The 17,746-nt window shown below is 38.9% G+C and overlaps 1 protein-coding gene and 1 long non-coding RNA gene across 2 annotated transcripts; one reads left to right on the top strand and one right to left on the bottom strand.

The window, feature by feature from the left end:
- Nucleotides 1–228: 228 nt before the first annotated feature.
- On the top strand, nucleotides 229–7,171 carry LOC110916405 (conserved oligomeric Golgi complex subunit 4). The gene is made up of 2 exons (XM_022161153.2): nucleotides 229–1,953; nucleotides 6,423–7,171. The coding sequence occupies exons 1-2, from the start codon at nucleotides 373–375 to the stop codon at nucleotides 7,050–7,052; spliced, it is 2,211 nt and encodes a 736-aa protein (XP_022016845.1). The 5' UTR covers nucleotides 229–372; the 3' UTR covers nucleotides 7,053–7,171.
- Nucleotides 4,644–5,766, bottom strand: LOC110916406. The gene is made up of 3 exons (XR_002579713.2): nucleotides 5,650–5,766; nucleotides 5,507–5,545; nucleotides 4,644–4,928 (listed from the first exon to the last, which is right to left on the bottom strand). It is a non-coding gene; the product is annotated as an uncharacterized LOC110916406 (long non-coding RNA).
- Nucleotides 7,172–17,746: the final 10,575 nt, after the last annotated feature.

Below are 17,746 nucleotides of genomic sequence, written 5' to 3' on the forward strand. Positions count from 1 at the left end.
CCAAAATGAAAAAAGTTGCCAACTACTCGGTTCTACGTTTTACAAGTATTTTTTTTTTGTTGCAAATGATTAATATGTTATATTAGGTTACAGTTACAGTCATATTAGTATGAGATATTAATTTAACCAATGAGGTTTTGTATTGAAGCCTCAGGTATTAAAGAAAATTCACCTTAAAAAATAAAGAAAATTCACCTTAGAAAAAATATTAGTTTACGTTAGCAATTAATAAATCTCGCATAACACAAACTAAAGTACCAACCCTTCCTGAATACTGCCCGCTGCCACTGTTTCTCCGATCACCAATTCACCACTCCGGTCACCACCTCCGATCCCACTCCCCACCGTTACAGCCACCACAATCAACCACCAATGACGTCATCACCGCCACCAATAGACTCCGAACAACTCAACTCGTCATCCTCCATACAATTCGGCACACCAGAAGCCCTAACACACGTCCAAACCCTAACCGACGTCGGAACAATGACTCGTCTCCTCCACGAATGCATCGCCTATCAACGAAACCTAGATCTGCAACTCGAAAACATCCTCTCACTCCGTCCAGATCTCGACAAACACCTCACATTTCTTCAAAAATCAGCCGACGTACTCGAAATTGTCAAGGCAGAATCGGATCACATGTTGTTGAACGTCGATTCGACTTGCGTTCTCGCAGATCAGGTCTCAGGTAAGGTTCGCGAACTCGATCTGGCTCAATCTCGTGTTAATGAAACCCTAGATAGAATAGATGCGATTGTAGAACGTTCGAATTGTATTGACGGTGTTCAGAAGGCGTTAGAGAGTGAGGATTTTGAATCGGCTGCGAGTTTTGTGCAAACGTTTGTGAAAATTGATGCCAAGTATAAGGATTCTGGTTCGGAACAGAGAGAGATGCTGTTTGATGCAAAGAAGCGGTTGGAGGCGATTGTGAGACGGCGGTTAGCGGCGGCGGTGGATCAGCGGGATCATGCTGGGGTTTTGAGGTTTATTCGGCTTTACTCGCCACTGGCGTTGGAGGAGGAAGGATTGCAGGCGTATGTTAGTTATTTGAAAAAGGTGATTTCAGTTAGGTCGAAAGTTGAGTTTGAGCAGTTGGTGGAGTTTATGGAGGTGAATCAGAGTCAGGTGAATTTTGTTGCGTGTTTGACGAATTTGTTTAAGGATATCGTGTTGGCGATTGAGGAGAATGAGGAGATTTTGAAGAGTTTGTGTGGTGAGGATGGGATTGTGTATGCTATTTGTGAGCTTCAAGAGGAGTGTGATTCTAGAGGTTCTATGATTTTAAAGAAGTATATGGAGTTTCGTAAGTTGTCGAAGTTGACATCGGAAATCAATTCGTATAAGAACGATATGCTGTCTTCTGGGGAAGAAGAAGGGCCGGATCCCAGAGAAATCGAGTTGTTTCTGGAAGAAATATTGTCACTTACGCAGCTCGGTGAGGACTATACGGGGTATATGGTTTCGAAGATAAAGGGGTTGAGTCACGTTGATCCGGAATTGACACCTCGTGCTACTAAAGCTTTCAGGAGTGGGAATTTTAGCAAAGTTATTCAAGATATAACTAGTTATTACGTGATATTGGAGGGATTCTTCATGGTTGAAAATGTCAGGAAGGCTATAAAGATTGACGAGCATGTAATGGACAGCCTGACAACCTCCATGGTTGATGACGTGTTTTATGTTTTACAGAGCTGCTGTCGTAGGTCGATATCCACGTCCAACATTAATTCAGTTATTGCAGCGTTGAGCAGTGCTGTAAGCTTGCTTGGTGGCGAGTATAATGATGCTTTACAGCAGAAAATGAGGGAGCCGAATCTTGGAGGAAAGCTGTTCTTGGGTGGCGTTGTGCAGAAGACAGGAGTCGATATTGCTACTGCGTTGAATAACATTGATGTGAGCAGCGAGTATGCGTTGAAACTGAGACATGAGATTGAAGAACAGTGTGCTGAGGTGAGTACTCGACATTCAAACCTGCATGCTCACTTTCATCTTGTTTGCATAGTTGTTAACAGCGGTTGCTATAGTGAATAGCGTAGCGTATAGGTCGAAAGTCGCCATAGGATATGCCAATATGTAGCCGTAAATAGCGGGATTTCAGATTTTTAATTTATTATTTTTTTATTTTTTAAAATATAAATAGCGATTAAATATTGCTATTAAATAGCTGGATATTAGGTTTTTGTTATATATACATGTAAAATAACGTATATAACAGGGTATTTTGATATGATATACATATATTTTTAATTTTTTTTTTCTAGTGTATCGCTATCTATAAAATAGCGCCCGCTATTTTATCGCTATTCGCTATGTAGCATATTGGTACCTTATCGCTATTTGTCGCTATTCGCCGTCAGCAACTATGCTTGTCTGTGTTTCTTGTTATATCTGCTTAAGAAATATAGGTGATCAGATCCCATAAAAATATGCTCCATATTCTTATTTAGAGGCACATCATAAATTGAATACTAGTTAAAGGTCCTTTCATATGTAAAGAAATGATAAAACTTAAAGTGAGTAAATAGTTTGATTGGTTGTGATCTTAATTGGCTATTGAACATGGGGAGTTATTGGATTTTTACATTATTATTATTATTATTTAAATGTCAATCAGCTTACTTATTACCTTGAGTGCCTCCATGATAATGTAAAATGCTTATGGATCTTCATCACTCTATTAGTTAAAGTTGACACTTTGGAGTTTGGAATCTAGAGTTGACACTTTAGTACCTGGTCCTTATTACAGGGGGCAATCTTGACCCAAAGCCTTCCAAGCGGGTCAGTTTGGGTTGCTTTTAAAATTATATGGGTTGGTTTGGGTAAGATATTTTAACTAAATGGGTCACTTGAAATTCCATCTTGTTATTTTCGGGTCAAAGCGGGTCGACAACATTAAAGAAATGGGTCGATGTGGGTTAGTGTCTTAAATAAATGGGACAGGTTTCGGATTGGAATGGGTTCCGTTCAAATTGAGTTTCTGGCCGGGACGGTTTCGGCACGACGCAGGTTTTGGATCGGAACGGGGTTGGTTCGGGTTGGGTCGGGTTTCGGGCCGACACGGGTTTCTGCACGGGACGGGTTTCGGATCGCAACGGGTTTTGGGCCGACACGAGTTTCCGCACGAGACAAGTTTCGGGTGGGGACGAGTTTCGTACCGTACCGTTTCGACACGAACCGTTTTGACGCGAACCATTTCGACCCGTACCCCTAATACATGCAGACCTGTATAAGCGTTATTACAGCTGAAACTGATTCACATCTCAGTATTCTATGAGTAAAAATTGAAATTGTTATACACTGAATCTGATTAACGACTGAAAAGTTAAATTTTGTTGTTGTTGATCGAATTGATAACAGACAAAATTTAAGTCTGAATTGAGCAGATAGTGAATTCAGTTTGTTTCGATTAGTTTCTGTTGATTTTAGTGAAATCAGTTTCAGTGATTGTTTCAGCGATTGTGAATTCAGTTGATTGTTTCGATTAGTTTTAGTTTTTTTTAAGAACAAAATCAGAACATCGATATAAGATCTGTTCCATGTATGTTTAAATCGGCTGAAAGAATATTTTGAATCGAAATCAGATCTGAATCAGTTTCAGTGTTTGATGATTAAGATCTGAGTTTGGTTTGAAGAAGGAACTAAATCAAAGAAAATCTAGTTATACACGTACATCACGGCTTATTTTAGTTCTGAATCTGAGTCGTGTTGTTGCTGTTATTTACAAAGTTAATCTGGATTTGATTTGGGTTCAATACTCGACATATTATGGATTTTACGAGTTTACTGCTGATCTATCAGCAACTGACTTTATAATGTTAATGGCGTCTGCGACAGCTAACTCGATTTCTGCAGTCGGGTTGTCGAACGTAGAAAAAGACTGATTTAGTTTGATAGTTGCAGCTTGCGTCTGTGATTAGAAAACAAAAGGAATTCACGGCTGAATCTGAAATAAACGAGTGAAAAGATTAGTGATTAGGATCGATACAAGTGTTTGCAGCCGGTTATCACATAGTCACATGGATCGCGGTTCGCTCCGGTTCGCGGAACGAAAACGGGTTGACAGTTAGGTTTTAACAGTTTGAACCAATTTTTTTGAAATAATGTGACAAACCTAGTAGGCGGGTTGTAGCAGGTTGACGGTTAGGTTTTAACGGTTTGAACCGACCTTTTGAGACGATCTGACAAGCCTAAATGGCCGGTTGTAGCAGGTTGACGATTAGGTTTTAACGGTTTGAACTGAAATGATGTAACAAGCCTAATAGGCCAGTTGTAGCAGGTTTTAGCGGTTTGAACTGAAACGATGTTACAAGCTTAATAGGCTTGTTGTAGCAGGTTGACGATTCGGTTTTAATGGTTTGAACCAACTTATTTTTAAACGATATGACAAACCTAATAGGCTGGTTGTAACAGGTTGACGCTTAGGTTTTAACAGTTTGAACTGAAAATCATTAGACTATTAAATTTTCTAGTTTTAAAATGATAAAGATATTCATCAATATTTTTTGTGTTATGTTTTTGTGTTGATACAAAACAAACATAACACCTCTATATATAGAGGTGTCAAAACTAACCAAACTGCTGATGAACTAACAGAAAATACAACTAATATAATAAACTGCTCTAATATAACAAAATAGATTATATAAAACTGCATCTACTAGAACAAAATTAACATAACAAAACATCTTTAGGTTATCCAAGTTAACTGCTGTCCCTAACACTACCAAAATATCGATCATGCCACTGTTCATGAACAGCCAACATTTGTATCTAGCCAACTCTGTATGTCTGCTACTGCTTCAACTTCTCTTTCTCTTCAGTCTTTGGCTTTGTTTGTTTTAACCTGCTTGCGGGAAAGTGCAGCCTCGCCCTAAGCGGCCGGGGTGCTCGTTCCTTTCGGTCAAATCCCCTCACACAGACAAACCCTGAGAAAGGTACGAAATTCTCATATTAATGTTTGTTAAAACCAAGTATTTTTATTGATCTTGGATATTAAGATTGAACAAAGTTCATCTTTAAAATTAATAGGAAGGGTAAATTGCATTTTACGTCCGTTAAGTTTGAGCAAAATTGCAGACGTTGTCCTTTAACTAACAAAATTACATTGGATGTCCTTTATGTTACATTTTCTCATCACGCGCTGTTCTTTTGCCCTAACCCAGTTAAATTTTACGTTAATGCTTAACATGTGCCACTCACATGAGGGTATAATGGTCATTTTCACTTAGAATATATCTTCCTTTTGAAGTTTCATGGGTGACTTTTATATTTTTGTTTTAGTTATTAAGTGAAAATGACCATTATGCCCTCATGTGAGTGACACGTGTTAAGAGTTAACAGAAAAGGCTGAGTTAGGGCAAAAGGATACCGCATGCTGACAAACTGTAACATAAAGGACATCCAGTGTAATTTTATTTGTTAATAGACAACGCATGTAATCTCGCTCAAACTTAAAGGACGTAAAATGCAATTTACCCAAATAGGAATTTATATCTTTATATACCTCTCCAGAAGCAGTATTGAATTTCCTCTGTTGTCAGGCCTGACAGATAAACATTAATATGCGGTGAGTTTGGTACACATTGTAGTTTAATGTTAGATAAATATTATCCTGATGTTATGTAAGTCAAAAGTTTGAGTTTCTACCTTTGAATATTGATGGTATGGAAGTTCCAAAATACACTGTTTTTTTTGGTAAATTCCATAACCAAGCTCTGGGTACGTCAATCGGGTTAAGGCTTGACTCGTGGTCTGCAAACACCTGCCACCTCAATCGAAGTGTTTTTGTTTAAAATAGGATGATAACAATCTTGCCAACCTTAAAAAGGGGAAAATTTGAAGAAAATGCTACTTGATAATTGATATTCAGAAAGAGTTTAAGACTTAATGCATAACCGTTATCATTTAGAGTGAAAGGGAGTTATGCGGGACTGTATCTCACAGAAACTTACCACTAATACATGCAGACCTGCTTTAAGGTTAACAAAGATGGTGATGCATTAAGGCTGTGTTTTTTTGGACTAATACATGCAGACCTGCTTTAAGGTTAACAAAGAATTTGACCTATCTACCCTCACATGCATGACACATGTTAGAGACTTAACAGAGATTTTGGATGGGGTTAGGATAAAGGATAAAACGCGTAACAAACTACTAAAATAATGGACACCAAGTGGAAGTCATTGTTTTAAAGGACCCATTCCATAACTTGTGTATAAAGGACAAAACTTGTAATTTAGTGTATATTTTATTTTACCCTTTTGAGTTGCTACATAACCAGAATCAACCCACTCATAACCAAATGTGTTGATACTGCCAGCAATATAGTCTATATGTACCAATATCATCCTTCTAAAACTAGTCTTAAGGAGGGATCCTTGAACTGAAATTTATATTTAACAAAATTTCTTTTTTATCAGGTATTTCCAGCTCCAGCTGATAGAGAAAGAATCAAATCATGTCTATCTGAATTGGGAGAGATGAGCAACGGGTTCAAGAAAGCCTTAAATGCCGGGTTAGAACAGCTTGTCGGTACAGTCACACACCGAATCCGACCCGTTTTAGACAGTGTTGCAACCGTCAGCTATGAGCTTTCAGAAGCAGAATACGCAGAAAACGAGGTAAACGATCCATGGGTCCAGAGGCTTCTTCATGCTGTTGAAACCAACACGGGCTGGCTCCAGCCTTTAATGACCGCCAACAACTACGATTCTTTTGTCCATTTGGTGATCGACTTTATTGTAAAACGGCTTGAAGTTATCATGATGCAAAAACGGTTCAGTCAGCTTGGAGGTCTGCAACTGGACCGAGACGTGAGGGCTCTGGTTAGCCATTTCTCTGGCATGACCCAAAGGACCGTTAGAGATAAGTTCGCCCGGTTAACCCAAATGGCAACGATTCTTAACTTGGAGAAGGTGTCCGAGATTTTGGACTTCTGGGGTGAGAATGCGGGGCCCATGACTTGGAGACTGACTCCGGCCGAGGTGAGGCGGGTTTTAGGTATGAGGGTTGATTTCAAACCCGAGGCCATAGCGGCTCTTAAGTTGTGATTTTTGGTTTCTTTAAAAGATATTCAATTCAATTTGTAACAAGTACATTGTTCATATGCCATTATCCAGGCTTGTAGTACCTTTTACTATATAAACTATACTTGTACCTTGTTTTACTTTGTGCACGTGACTGGTTCACATCTCTTGTTTGCATTTTAAAGTTTTGAAAACAGGACTGGCTTCCATACCGACAACTCAAGCAGTTCACCAGTCTAATCAAATCAAATCAAATCAAACCGATCAGTCCTATCAAACTAAGATGATACAAGTATACTTAGTCGGTGAAGATGTCACACGTTTTCTCCATATGGTTGATGCCTCTAGATCTTAAGATGATACAGGTATACTTGAGTTGCCAGATAGCTAACAGCATACAACTTTAGTTGTCGTCAAGCATATGCAATAACTTTTCATGCTGCATGAGAACACATCAAAGACCTTTCTTGAAGGTGTCACTATGAACCAGGTATCCGTGGGGCCCGGGGGAAGAGTGAGTATATAGAACCGTATGTAGATGTGTTTCATGTTCAACTGTGCTCTTAAAAGTAAACCCAAATGTCATTGATAAATACTTCGACAAATTCTATATCTATATTAATTTTTAACATAATGGACAACAGTAAACTAACGGTAACGGCGTCAAATGAACGTCCGTCACGGAAATTACTTTTTCGCCATGTGACCATTTGATCGACGATGGTCTGCAGGAGGTAGGATCACCCATCTAGGGTTCGTGTTCACCCTGTTGGTGCCAATGAAATGGTTACCGACGGAAACCCTAGGCCAGCGGAACTTCATCGACTGTCAGAGTAGCATACGACCATGGATCGCCGCTCATCGCCGTTGCCGGAGCCATGGCATTGTAGGCTATCCTAACGCCGGCAGACTATAGTCGCCACAACAGATTTAACGCTAGTGTGCATAAACCGTCGGATTTGGGCCGCCTTGGTGGCAGCGCTATTTCAACGTAAAACCCTAGCTGTCGCCTACCCAATGATGATGGTCGCTTGCTGCTCGGTATGGCGACTCAACACTACGCCACGAAATGATCAATATTAAAGTAGGACGGTTTAATTGCATATGCTCTTCTTTTGCTATTATAATCGTTCTACTTGGGGTTTGATTTTGATTGTGGTAGTTGATCGAGAGAGCGATTGAGTGAAAGGCTTAACGAGTGTGGTTGGAACTTGGAAATATGAAATGAAGTCTCTCTGCAGGTTCTCCCTATCAGTCTTTCTGTTTCTTTACAAATTTTTTTTTGAACAGCAAACTCACTTTATATATATATATAAAGAGCCAGCAAGAAACTGGGAACAAAACAGGAAAACAAGCAGAGCAAAACAAAAAACAACCAAACCGAAACAAAAATAAAAAACTACAACAGATCGGAAATGTCAAAATATCTCCACTTGTCCCAGCTTGGCGGCTGACGGGGAGCACGGCTGCTTAACCAAAGAAAAACATCTTCTTTTATTTGCTCCACAGAAACAGAGACGGGGATGAATCTCTTTTCAAAAATCATTTCGTTCCTAGCTTTCCAGATCCTCCACACGGAAGCCGAAACAATAGAATAGACAATCCTTTTCCAAGCTTTACTACCCGGCTGTTCTTCAATATAGCCCAAAAGATCCGGCAAGGTTCCTATGTCCGCGGGGAAGGAGATCCGCATCCAGACCAGGACATTCCACCACAAGCATCGGGCCCAAAGGCAGCCCACTAACATATGATCAACGTTCTCCTCACTAAGCCCACACCGAGGACACAAACAATCGCCAATATTAATTCCCCTTTGAAGCAGGCCGACTTTAGAGGCTATTTTGCCGATAAGAGCTCGCCAAAGAAAATAATTTACCTTAGGAGGAACCCAACTATTCCATTTAAAAACTGGATCCACATTTGAATCAGTCTCGAGAGCAGAGTCGATATCGAATCGAACCCGCTTAACTACAAAAGAGTCGTCGGGGTCCGATCTCCACTTCCATTTGTCACCAACCGCAATGATACTCTCCTTTAAATTAATGCCAATTTTTTCCAGAGCTACCTCCACCGATCCGATATCTTTCCATGTCCCCGTAATTGTCTTTTTCAAAGGAACAAAAGGAGTGTCAACTGAGCCGGTTTTTTTATGAATTGCACCCACAACGGCCGCCCAAAGTTGGTTCGGATTTTCTTTAAAACGCCACCACCACTTAGCAAGCATAGCATAATTAAAGCTTTGGATACCCCCGAGACCCATCCCGCCTCGTTTTTTGTCTTTTAAAATGAACCCCCATCGGACCCATCTCATCTTATGGCCCAACGAAGACTTACCCCAAATAAATTCCCTTCTTATCTTTTCGAGCTTTTGAACGATACATTTAGGGGCGGCAAAAAGAGAAAGATAAAACGAAGGTAAACTCCCGAGGACGGACTTAGCTAAAGTCATCCGGCCCGCGAAAGAAAGATGCCTTGCTTTCCACTTGGATAGTTTGCCATTGAACTTATCGACCACCGGTTTCCAAAACTTAGCTTTCTTCATGTTGACTCCAATAGGAATACCTAAATGCACGAAAGGAAAAGACCCCGCTTCACAATTGATCAATCTAGCGAAATGATTGACTTCGGCATCCGAGACCCCAACCCCAAACACTTTACTTTTGGATCGGTTAATCTTGAGGCCCGTAACAAGACCTAACCAACGCAAAACACGATTCAAAGCTAGGATATTATGTTCCGACCAAGAACCTAGGAACAAGACATCGTCCGCGTAACAAAGATGAGAGATGAGAGGGCCCCCGTTGGGAAGTTGACAACCATGAAAAAGACCCAAGTTACATGCCCTATTCATAAACATACTCACAATTTCCATCGCAATGATAAAAAGGAACGGGGAGAGAGGGTCACCTTGTCTTAAGCCCCTCTTATATTTAAACTCTTTGGTTGGGGAGCCGTTGACCAAAACCGAGCCCATACCCGAGCTCAGGCATCCTTTAATCCACGTAATCCATTGTTGCGGGAACTTCATCTTGTCCATTATCCGAAATAGGAATTTCCAGTTAATCGTATCATAAGCCCTTTCGAAATCAACTTTGAGAACAAGAATCTTCACTTTTGATTTTTTTGCCCAAGCTACAATTTCATTGACGACAAGAGGGCTATCAAGGATATTTCGACCTCCCACAAAAGCCGATTGATTAGGAGACGAAAGCTCATTGACCACAATTTTGAGACGGTTAGCAAGAACCTTGGCAATGATCTTGTAAATCGAGCCGACCAAAGAAATGGGACGGAAGTTAACTATCTCCTGAGGGTCTCTAACTTTGGGGATGAGGGCGACAAAAGACGAGTTACAACCCTTACTAATCTCGCCCGAAAAGTGGAATTCGTTCATCATTCTCATAATCCAATATTTAATCTTTTCCCAGAAGACTTTGAAAAATTTGAGCGAGAATCCGTCCGGGCCAGGAGCTTTCCCACCATCGCAGCTTTTAACCGCCGAGAAGACTTCCTTCTCCGTAAAACTCTCACAGAGGCTTGACCCCAACTCCTCCGAAACAATAGGGAGACCACAATTAACAAAGTCAGGCCTCCTCCTAATCGGCTCCGAGAACTGTTTTTTGAACCATTTCATAATTTCATCCTTAAGCATCCCCGGGTCCGAAACCACCATACCTTTGAACACCAGACTGTTAACTCTGTTTCTGGCTAGGTTCATCGAAACCACTTTATGAAAGAAGCTACTGTTTTCGTCACCAAATTTTGACCATCTTATCCTCGCCTTCTGCTGAATATCTTTGAGCTTCGCCATCTCTAATTTGTCCACTTTCACCCGCAACCCAGCTCTCTCCTTTTTTTCTTCAGCCGAAACAGGCCCCAGAATTGCTTTGTTTTCAATGCATTCTATCTTTTTCAGAATATTCTCCAACTCCATATTATCAGCTTTTCTTTTCTCCGCCCTCCATTTTTTTATATCAGCCTTTAACCGTCTTAAGATACCCGCCAAAACCGCATCCCCTCTCGCCACCCCCAAATCTTGTCTAAAATTTTTCTCCACAATTTCAACCAAACTTTTGTCCCCCAGCCAGGAGTTGAAAAATCTAAAGGGGACCGGACCAAAGTCAAGGGTAGAGCAAGAAAGGGATATGGGGCAATGATCCGAAAAACCCCTTTTGTGGACCTCAACGTTAGCATAAGGCCAAGAAGACATAAACCGATCATTGACCAGAAATCTGTCCAATCTACTCATTTTGACCTCATCATGGCCCGAAATAAAAGTAAACTTTCCACCCAACAAAGGGTATTCCAAAAGCCCAGAATGGTTAATGAAACCATTGAAAGCTTCCGAAAGACCAAGATCAAACCTGGAATTGACTCGCTCCTCCGCCATTCTAACCTCGTTAAAATCGCCCAGAAGCACCCAAAAATCGTCCAAATTTAGAAGGCCAGCGATCTCTCCCCACAGGGCTTTCCTCTGAGCCGAATCATTAGGAGCGTGCAAGTTTAAGACATTAAGCTTTCCTTCTATCCCCGACATTTGACCAGAGACAATAATAAAGCGCTGATTCTTAGTCACCTGTTCAACTTTAAACACATCTGGATTCCAGATGGAAACTAGGCCCCCTGATCTCCCGACGGCCTCTACAAAAACGAAATCCAAATTAGACCTATCCCAGAATTGTCTAACGATCGGCTCCGACAGGCTCCCCGAGTGGGTCTCTTGAATTCCTAAAAAATCAAATTTTACTTTCCTTTTCAGGTCTCTGATCCAATAACCTTTCCGGAGATCGGAAACTCCATTTAGAATTATTGGTTTATTTTAGGTCTGTTTTCGGATGGGTTAGTCTAAAAATGCACCCTGTTGCTTATTAAATCTGCTGATATAGTGCTGCAGATAACCGATTTCACTTAAGTGTTTGGATAGAACCACAATAAGCAGTTTGGAAGTTGTTTTTTAAATGGCTTTTGTGATTAATTGCTGATTTGAGGGTGAAATAATCAGTTTGGGTTTTTGTGACATCTATTTCGAGCTCAAGCCCTAACCCCAAACAAAAGGAGTTTCATCGCAGCCCAACATGTAAGTTTTTGGCGGTTTAACACGCTGCAATGCGCGCTGGTTTAATCCTGGTATATATGATTTGTGAAAGACGATAAACAGTAACATTTTATTTTAAGTTCATCGTTTCTGAATGACATAAGTTGGAATTCATAATTACAGTAAATATCCAAGCCGAAAGAAGTTTTGGAACACGTGCATCCTTGATTTAACTAACGATAATCAATTTTTCAGAACTTAGCACCTAGAAGTTGGTCAAATGTAGCTTTGTATCGGCTAAGTTCACGAGTTGGCACTGACATTCATTCGCCGCAGGGAAACCACCTCCTCTCGCATTGCTCTTAATTTGGAATCTTACTCAGGGGCGGACCCACCCTTTGGCCAGGGGGCGGCCGCACCCCTTGAAAAAAAATTAGTATATATTTTAGCTAAAAAAACCCGACCGCACCCTTTAAAAATATGGTTGAACACCACATTCGTACCCCAACAAATAATTCTTGGTTCCGCCACTGATCATACTGTTTAATTCCGGATAATTTACACAGAATACCCATGACCAAAAGTAAAACTGGTGAAACCAAAGTATATGTTTAATTAAAAATAAATCAACTATTACTTCATTTTTTTAATTAAAAACTTTAGGCTCATGTTATGTTATTTTTTAAGCGCAAGCAACGTATTAAAAGTTATAGGAAAATTGGCCTGTAATAATCACACCTAAACCTTATTGGCCATTAATAATACCACCTCTGAATATTCCCCCACCAGTCTTACATTTCACCTATTTTTCCTGCAATGGTCACCCGTTAAAAAAACCTTAACGGAGTTAAGATTTTTTTCAAATTACAAACAGATTTTTTCGGGTTTTTGATTAGAACGACGATACGAGTCCATTGATGTAAAAATTGGCTCGAAACGGTGCTCCAAACGATGAAAACGACGCTTCAATTCGGGTGTTTAAATTTCCAATTAACCAAATCACTTGGGTCTTGGAGCACCATTTCGAAGTAAGTTTTACATCAATGGACTCGTATCATCATTCTGATCAAGCCCTAAAAAATCTGTTTGTAACTTGGAAAAACGCTTAACTCCGTTAAGTTTTTTTAACGGGGGACCATTGTGGGAAAAATAGGTGAAAGTTGAGACTAGTGGGGGGAATATTCTGAGGTGAGATTATTAATGGTCAATAAAGGTCTAGGCAAGATTATTAAAGGCCCTTATATTGATGGACGGACACCAAACAAAAACTTTCAGGTTAACAACCTTAACCCAAAGATGGAATCAAATGTTTCTCTAATTCATTAGAAAAAGAAAACGCTGGAGCCAGCCTAGGTCTTCTTCATTTCCAGGCAAATATCTTGAATCAACATTGTTTTTTCATACATATTGATAACGATAATATGTCATGTGATAACCAATTTCGTTCGGAATGGGGCTTTCGATTGATGAAACAAAAAACGGAGAAATATAATATATCAAATTCTAGAACAGGGATGAGCATTTGGTATCCTTTTTTCCTGTTTTTCGGGATCGGTGGCATTTTGGTTGATTTATCTTCAAATACCGATATGGGTACCGTGTCATTTATTTTTGGTACCGATACCCATTACTACCGTTTTCCGAGACCGGTACATACATAGCTCATGCCTATTCTAGAAATATGTTCGATAATCAGAGACTATACCTATTAGGCTATCACGATAATTGTTCAATGGATAAGGCAAACACATTTATTTATATAATACATCTTCATTTTCTATTTTAGTTTTAATACAGAACAAATATATTGGATTGGAACATGTGTTAAAGGAAAAATTACAAGTTTTGTTCTTTATCTTTATACCACTTTTCAGGCGGTGTCCTTTTTAACGAATGTTGACAGTCGGTGTCCTTTACTAGGTATTTTGTTGCAAGTTTAGTCCTTTAGACCCAACCCAGTTAAAAAAACCCTGTTAATCGTTGACAGACGGTGTCTTTTACTAGGTATTTTGTTGCAAGTTTAGTTCTTTACCTAGGTATTTTGTTGCAAGTTTAGTCTTTTACACCCAACAATTAACAGAGTTTTTTTAACTGGGTTGGGTGTAAAGGACTAAACTTGCAACAAAATACCTAGTAAAGGACACCGACTGTCAACATTCGTTAAAAAGGACACCGCCTGAAAAATGGTATAAAGATAAAGGACAAAACTTGTAATTTTTCCTGTGTTAAATACATGATGTATGTATATAATCAATCATTTGGCTGGCCTCTAAATGTGGATTGATAGCAGCAAGTCTAATGGAAAAAGCGGGTGAGGATAGACTCGATCGTATCCAAGTCACACTCACAGAGATCTCCGAATCACTAAAGCAATTGGTCGAGATCGTGAAGACCAATCTAGAAGAAGAAGGGTTGCAAGAGGAGGATCAAACAGAAAAAAAGAGGAAGGTTATTATTTTATTTAATCTTTATTCAAAACTTTGTATTTAGTAGAATTGGTTTTTCTATTCAAAAGGGGGTGGCGGCGCAACTTGTTGCCCGACTACCTGCCATTGCTTTGTAATTGCCTTTTTCGTGTGGAGTGTTCATGTATGTATTTGGAGAAAAAAAATGTTAAAAATTTAGACGACATTTCGCTTAAATCTTTATTCAGCTTTATTACTTGGTTCCTCTAACCATATTAACTAACTTTCTTATTATATAGTTATAATAGCTAATCGATGATACAAGTTATTTGTTTTGACTAATTATCATCCAACACAGTGCGTTGATGGTTCATCAATGGCGGCTGTTCACGTTGCTAAGGATGAAGCAGCCATAGTCAACAAACGACAATCTTCCTTCTTCAAAAAAAGGCAAGGTTATAAACGAAAACTTTTACTTATTGGCTAGGATTAATCTCAACTCCGTAGTAGTAAGTGTTTACAGAAAGTAAGTACCAACTTTTAACTTATTTTCTCCCAACGATACCATTCTAACCGCCTTAGTTGTTTCATGACGGGGACTGCTTGCTAAACCCGTTAGTTTTTTGCCTCATAAACAATCTACGACATCAAACAACTAACATGGTTAACTTCGTGGCAAAATAAGTTGAAAGTTAGGACTGTATGTAAACATTTCCTGAGTTTTTTTTTTTTTTTTTTTTAATGAGAATTCTCTTTTGACCAGTGTGTGTGTGTTGTTTTATTAGACGGGCCTCGAATTCGCTTATACGTATGTGCTGGAGGACTTCAAGAAAGCAAGTGGCGGCACTTTCTCTTTCGAAGATGTGTTACTCTTCGATGCTATAGAGAGACCAGAACCACCACCGATTGAGTTAAAAGGCGTTCTGGAAAGATACGCAAGTTTCAAGAGATTCGATACGGTGTCCGACCATTCAGATCATTATTTTTCAGCATACACATGGACACATGTGAGTGTATGTTGGGGCTGTTTGTTTACCTCTTAATGAGGCACTTAATGATTTAGACCTATTACTACTGGTTCGGCACTTAATGGTTCAGACTGTTTGTTTCACGTGCGGATGTGCGGATGTCTGAATGGTTCAGAGACATTTGCCTCTGAATAGTTAAGATTTATACAGAGTCTGAATGGTTAAGACCTCTAATTTGAACTGGTCAGACATTTGCCTCTGAACGGTTAAGCTGGTTCAGACCTCTTACTAGTTCAGCATTTAACCATTCAGATGTTGCCAAATAGCCCCTAACAATTATTACAAATAGTGCGTTATTGCCTTTCATCAATCTCATTTTGTCCAGAGACCAAAAGATTGGGAGGAAAAGTTGAGGAAAGAGTGGAAGGATATTTAGGAACAATTGCCTGGTATTTCAATCACTAGAAATTGAAATTCGGAGTACAAGTATTCTTTTTATTGTCTTGTATGTATTATAATATATTAAAATTAATTATATGGTTATGACTTATGATTTACTCATTTTGTCATTTTATACCTATTTAAAATTACATTTTAGGTATCAACTTTTACAAAATGGTTTCACCATTACACTATCGTGTAATTAATTCTACAACCACAAGTACTAATGGTAAAACAATTTGTAGAAGTTGTTACAAATGACATAATTTTCAATAAATAAATATGAAAATGGCAAAATAGATAAACCACATGTACCGACCGTTCAATCAATTCTATATTTTATATTATATGTAGGACTGTAAACGAACCGAACGTTCAGCGAACAATTCGTGAATCGTTCGGCGGGAAGTTCATTTATGTTCGTTCGATTAGCTTAACAAACGAACATGAACAAAAAATTTCGTGCGGTTAGCTTAACGAACGAACACGAAGACAGGTCTCGTTCGTTCTACTGAACGTTCGGTAATATGTTGGGTTACGTTCGTGCGTGTTCGTTTGATTATATGAAAACATAATAAATAATAAACCTTTTATCTAAACATAATGAAAACTTGAAACCCTGTTTTTTCTAAGTTAACTAAAATTTGGTAATTCTAAAACGTTTTTGGGGATAATTATGTCTAAGTTAGTTAAACTTGATTCATCGTTTGGTGGTGTATTAGACTTCTTGAGTTTTGATTTATCATTTGATGGTTGTATTTAACTACTTATATCCAATGTTTAAGGATAACAATATCTTTTCTTTTTTATTTTCAAGTTAAATGTTCGTTTGTGTTCATTTCTATTTGCTTGTGTTCAAGACCAGTGTTCACGAACTGTTCGTGAACAACTGAATTTCCTTAACGAACGAACACGAACATAAACTTATGTTCGGTATGCGTTCGTGAATAGTTCGCGGACATGTTAATTTCCTTAACGAACGAACATGAACATTGTCTTGTCGTGTTCGTTCGGTTCGTTTATAGCCCTAATTATATGGTTACAGAGAACATGCTTGTGAGGGCTTATGAAGGGAGGATGGATCTTTTAAGAGCTGTAATAATCGGACCAAAAGGGACTCCGTACCATGATGGCCTCTTTTTCTTTGATGTGTGCGTCCCAAGCACATACCCTACTACCCCGCCTGTATATCATCAATGGTTTTTTTTTTTTTTTTTTTTTTTTTTTTTTTTTTTTTGTATACATATAGGGAAATGCTATTTTGGAAGCCCATTTGAGACGAGAAAAATCATTAGAATCCTATGTAACAAGCCGTTTTTTTAATAAAAATATTAGGGCATGTAATATACAATTTTTCAAGAGGTTTTAGCAAAACAACCCAAAAAGTGGGCAATTTTTTTAAATTATTAATATTCCTACGTAACAGGTGTGTATCACTAAATCATGGCCGGCCTGTAGGGGGTGCGGAGTGGGCAAAGATACAAGGCCCAAACCCTCCGAGGGCCCAAATCTTTTTAATTTTGTATAGAATCTATGACGTATAAGATAGAATATACATGTACTGAATCGAGCGATAACATAAATGAGCCCTTGTACTAGTGGTTACTGCCTTGCTCAAACAACAAGGAGACGCGGGTTTTGATCCCGGCGTCTCCAAATTCTTTTTTTAGCTTATTTTTTGGTATCTTTTTTGTTAGTGACATTTAATGCTTAATTTTGTCAACTGCATCTTTCCCTTTAATTAATAAATTACTTCCTAAATTTAACTAAAAATAACTATTTAGATTACATCCCATAAGTTTTAGTGATTGATGAGTTTATATAAACCGGAGATTTTCGAATATAGCCCAAATTTATTATCCCGCACAG

Source organism: Helianthus annuus, unplaced genomic scaffold (genome assembly GCF_002127325.2).
Source record: "Helianthus annuus cultivar XRQ/B unplaced genomic scaffold, HanXRQr2.0-SUNRISE HanXRQChr00c036, whole genome shotgun sequence".
In the NCBI taxonomy this organism is placed as follows: domain Eukaryota; kingdom Viridiplantae; phylum Streptophyta; class Magnoliopsida; order Asterales; family Asteraceae; genus Helianthus; species Helianthus annuus.

What these genes read in the sequence shown, in the direction of transcription:
- LOC110916405 (XM_022161153.2), top strand. Translation starts at nt 373, where the DNA reads ATGACGTCATCACCGCCACCAATAGACTCCGAACAACTCAACTCGTCA. An exon ending in TTGAAGAACAGTGTGCTGAG is followed by an intron (nt 1,954 to 6,422) that starts GTGAGTACTCGA and finishes CTTTTTTATCAG; the next exon opens with GTATTTCCAGCTCCAGCTGA.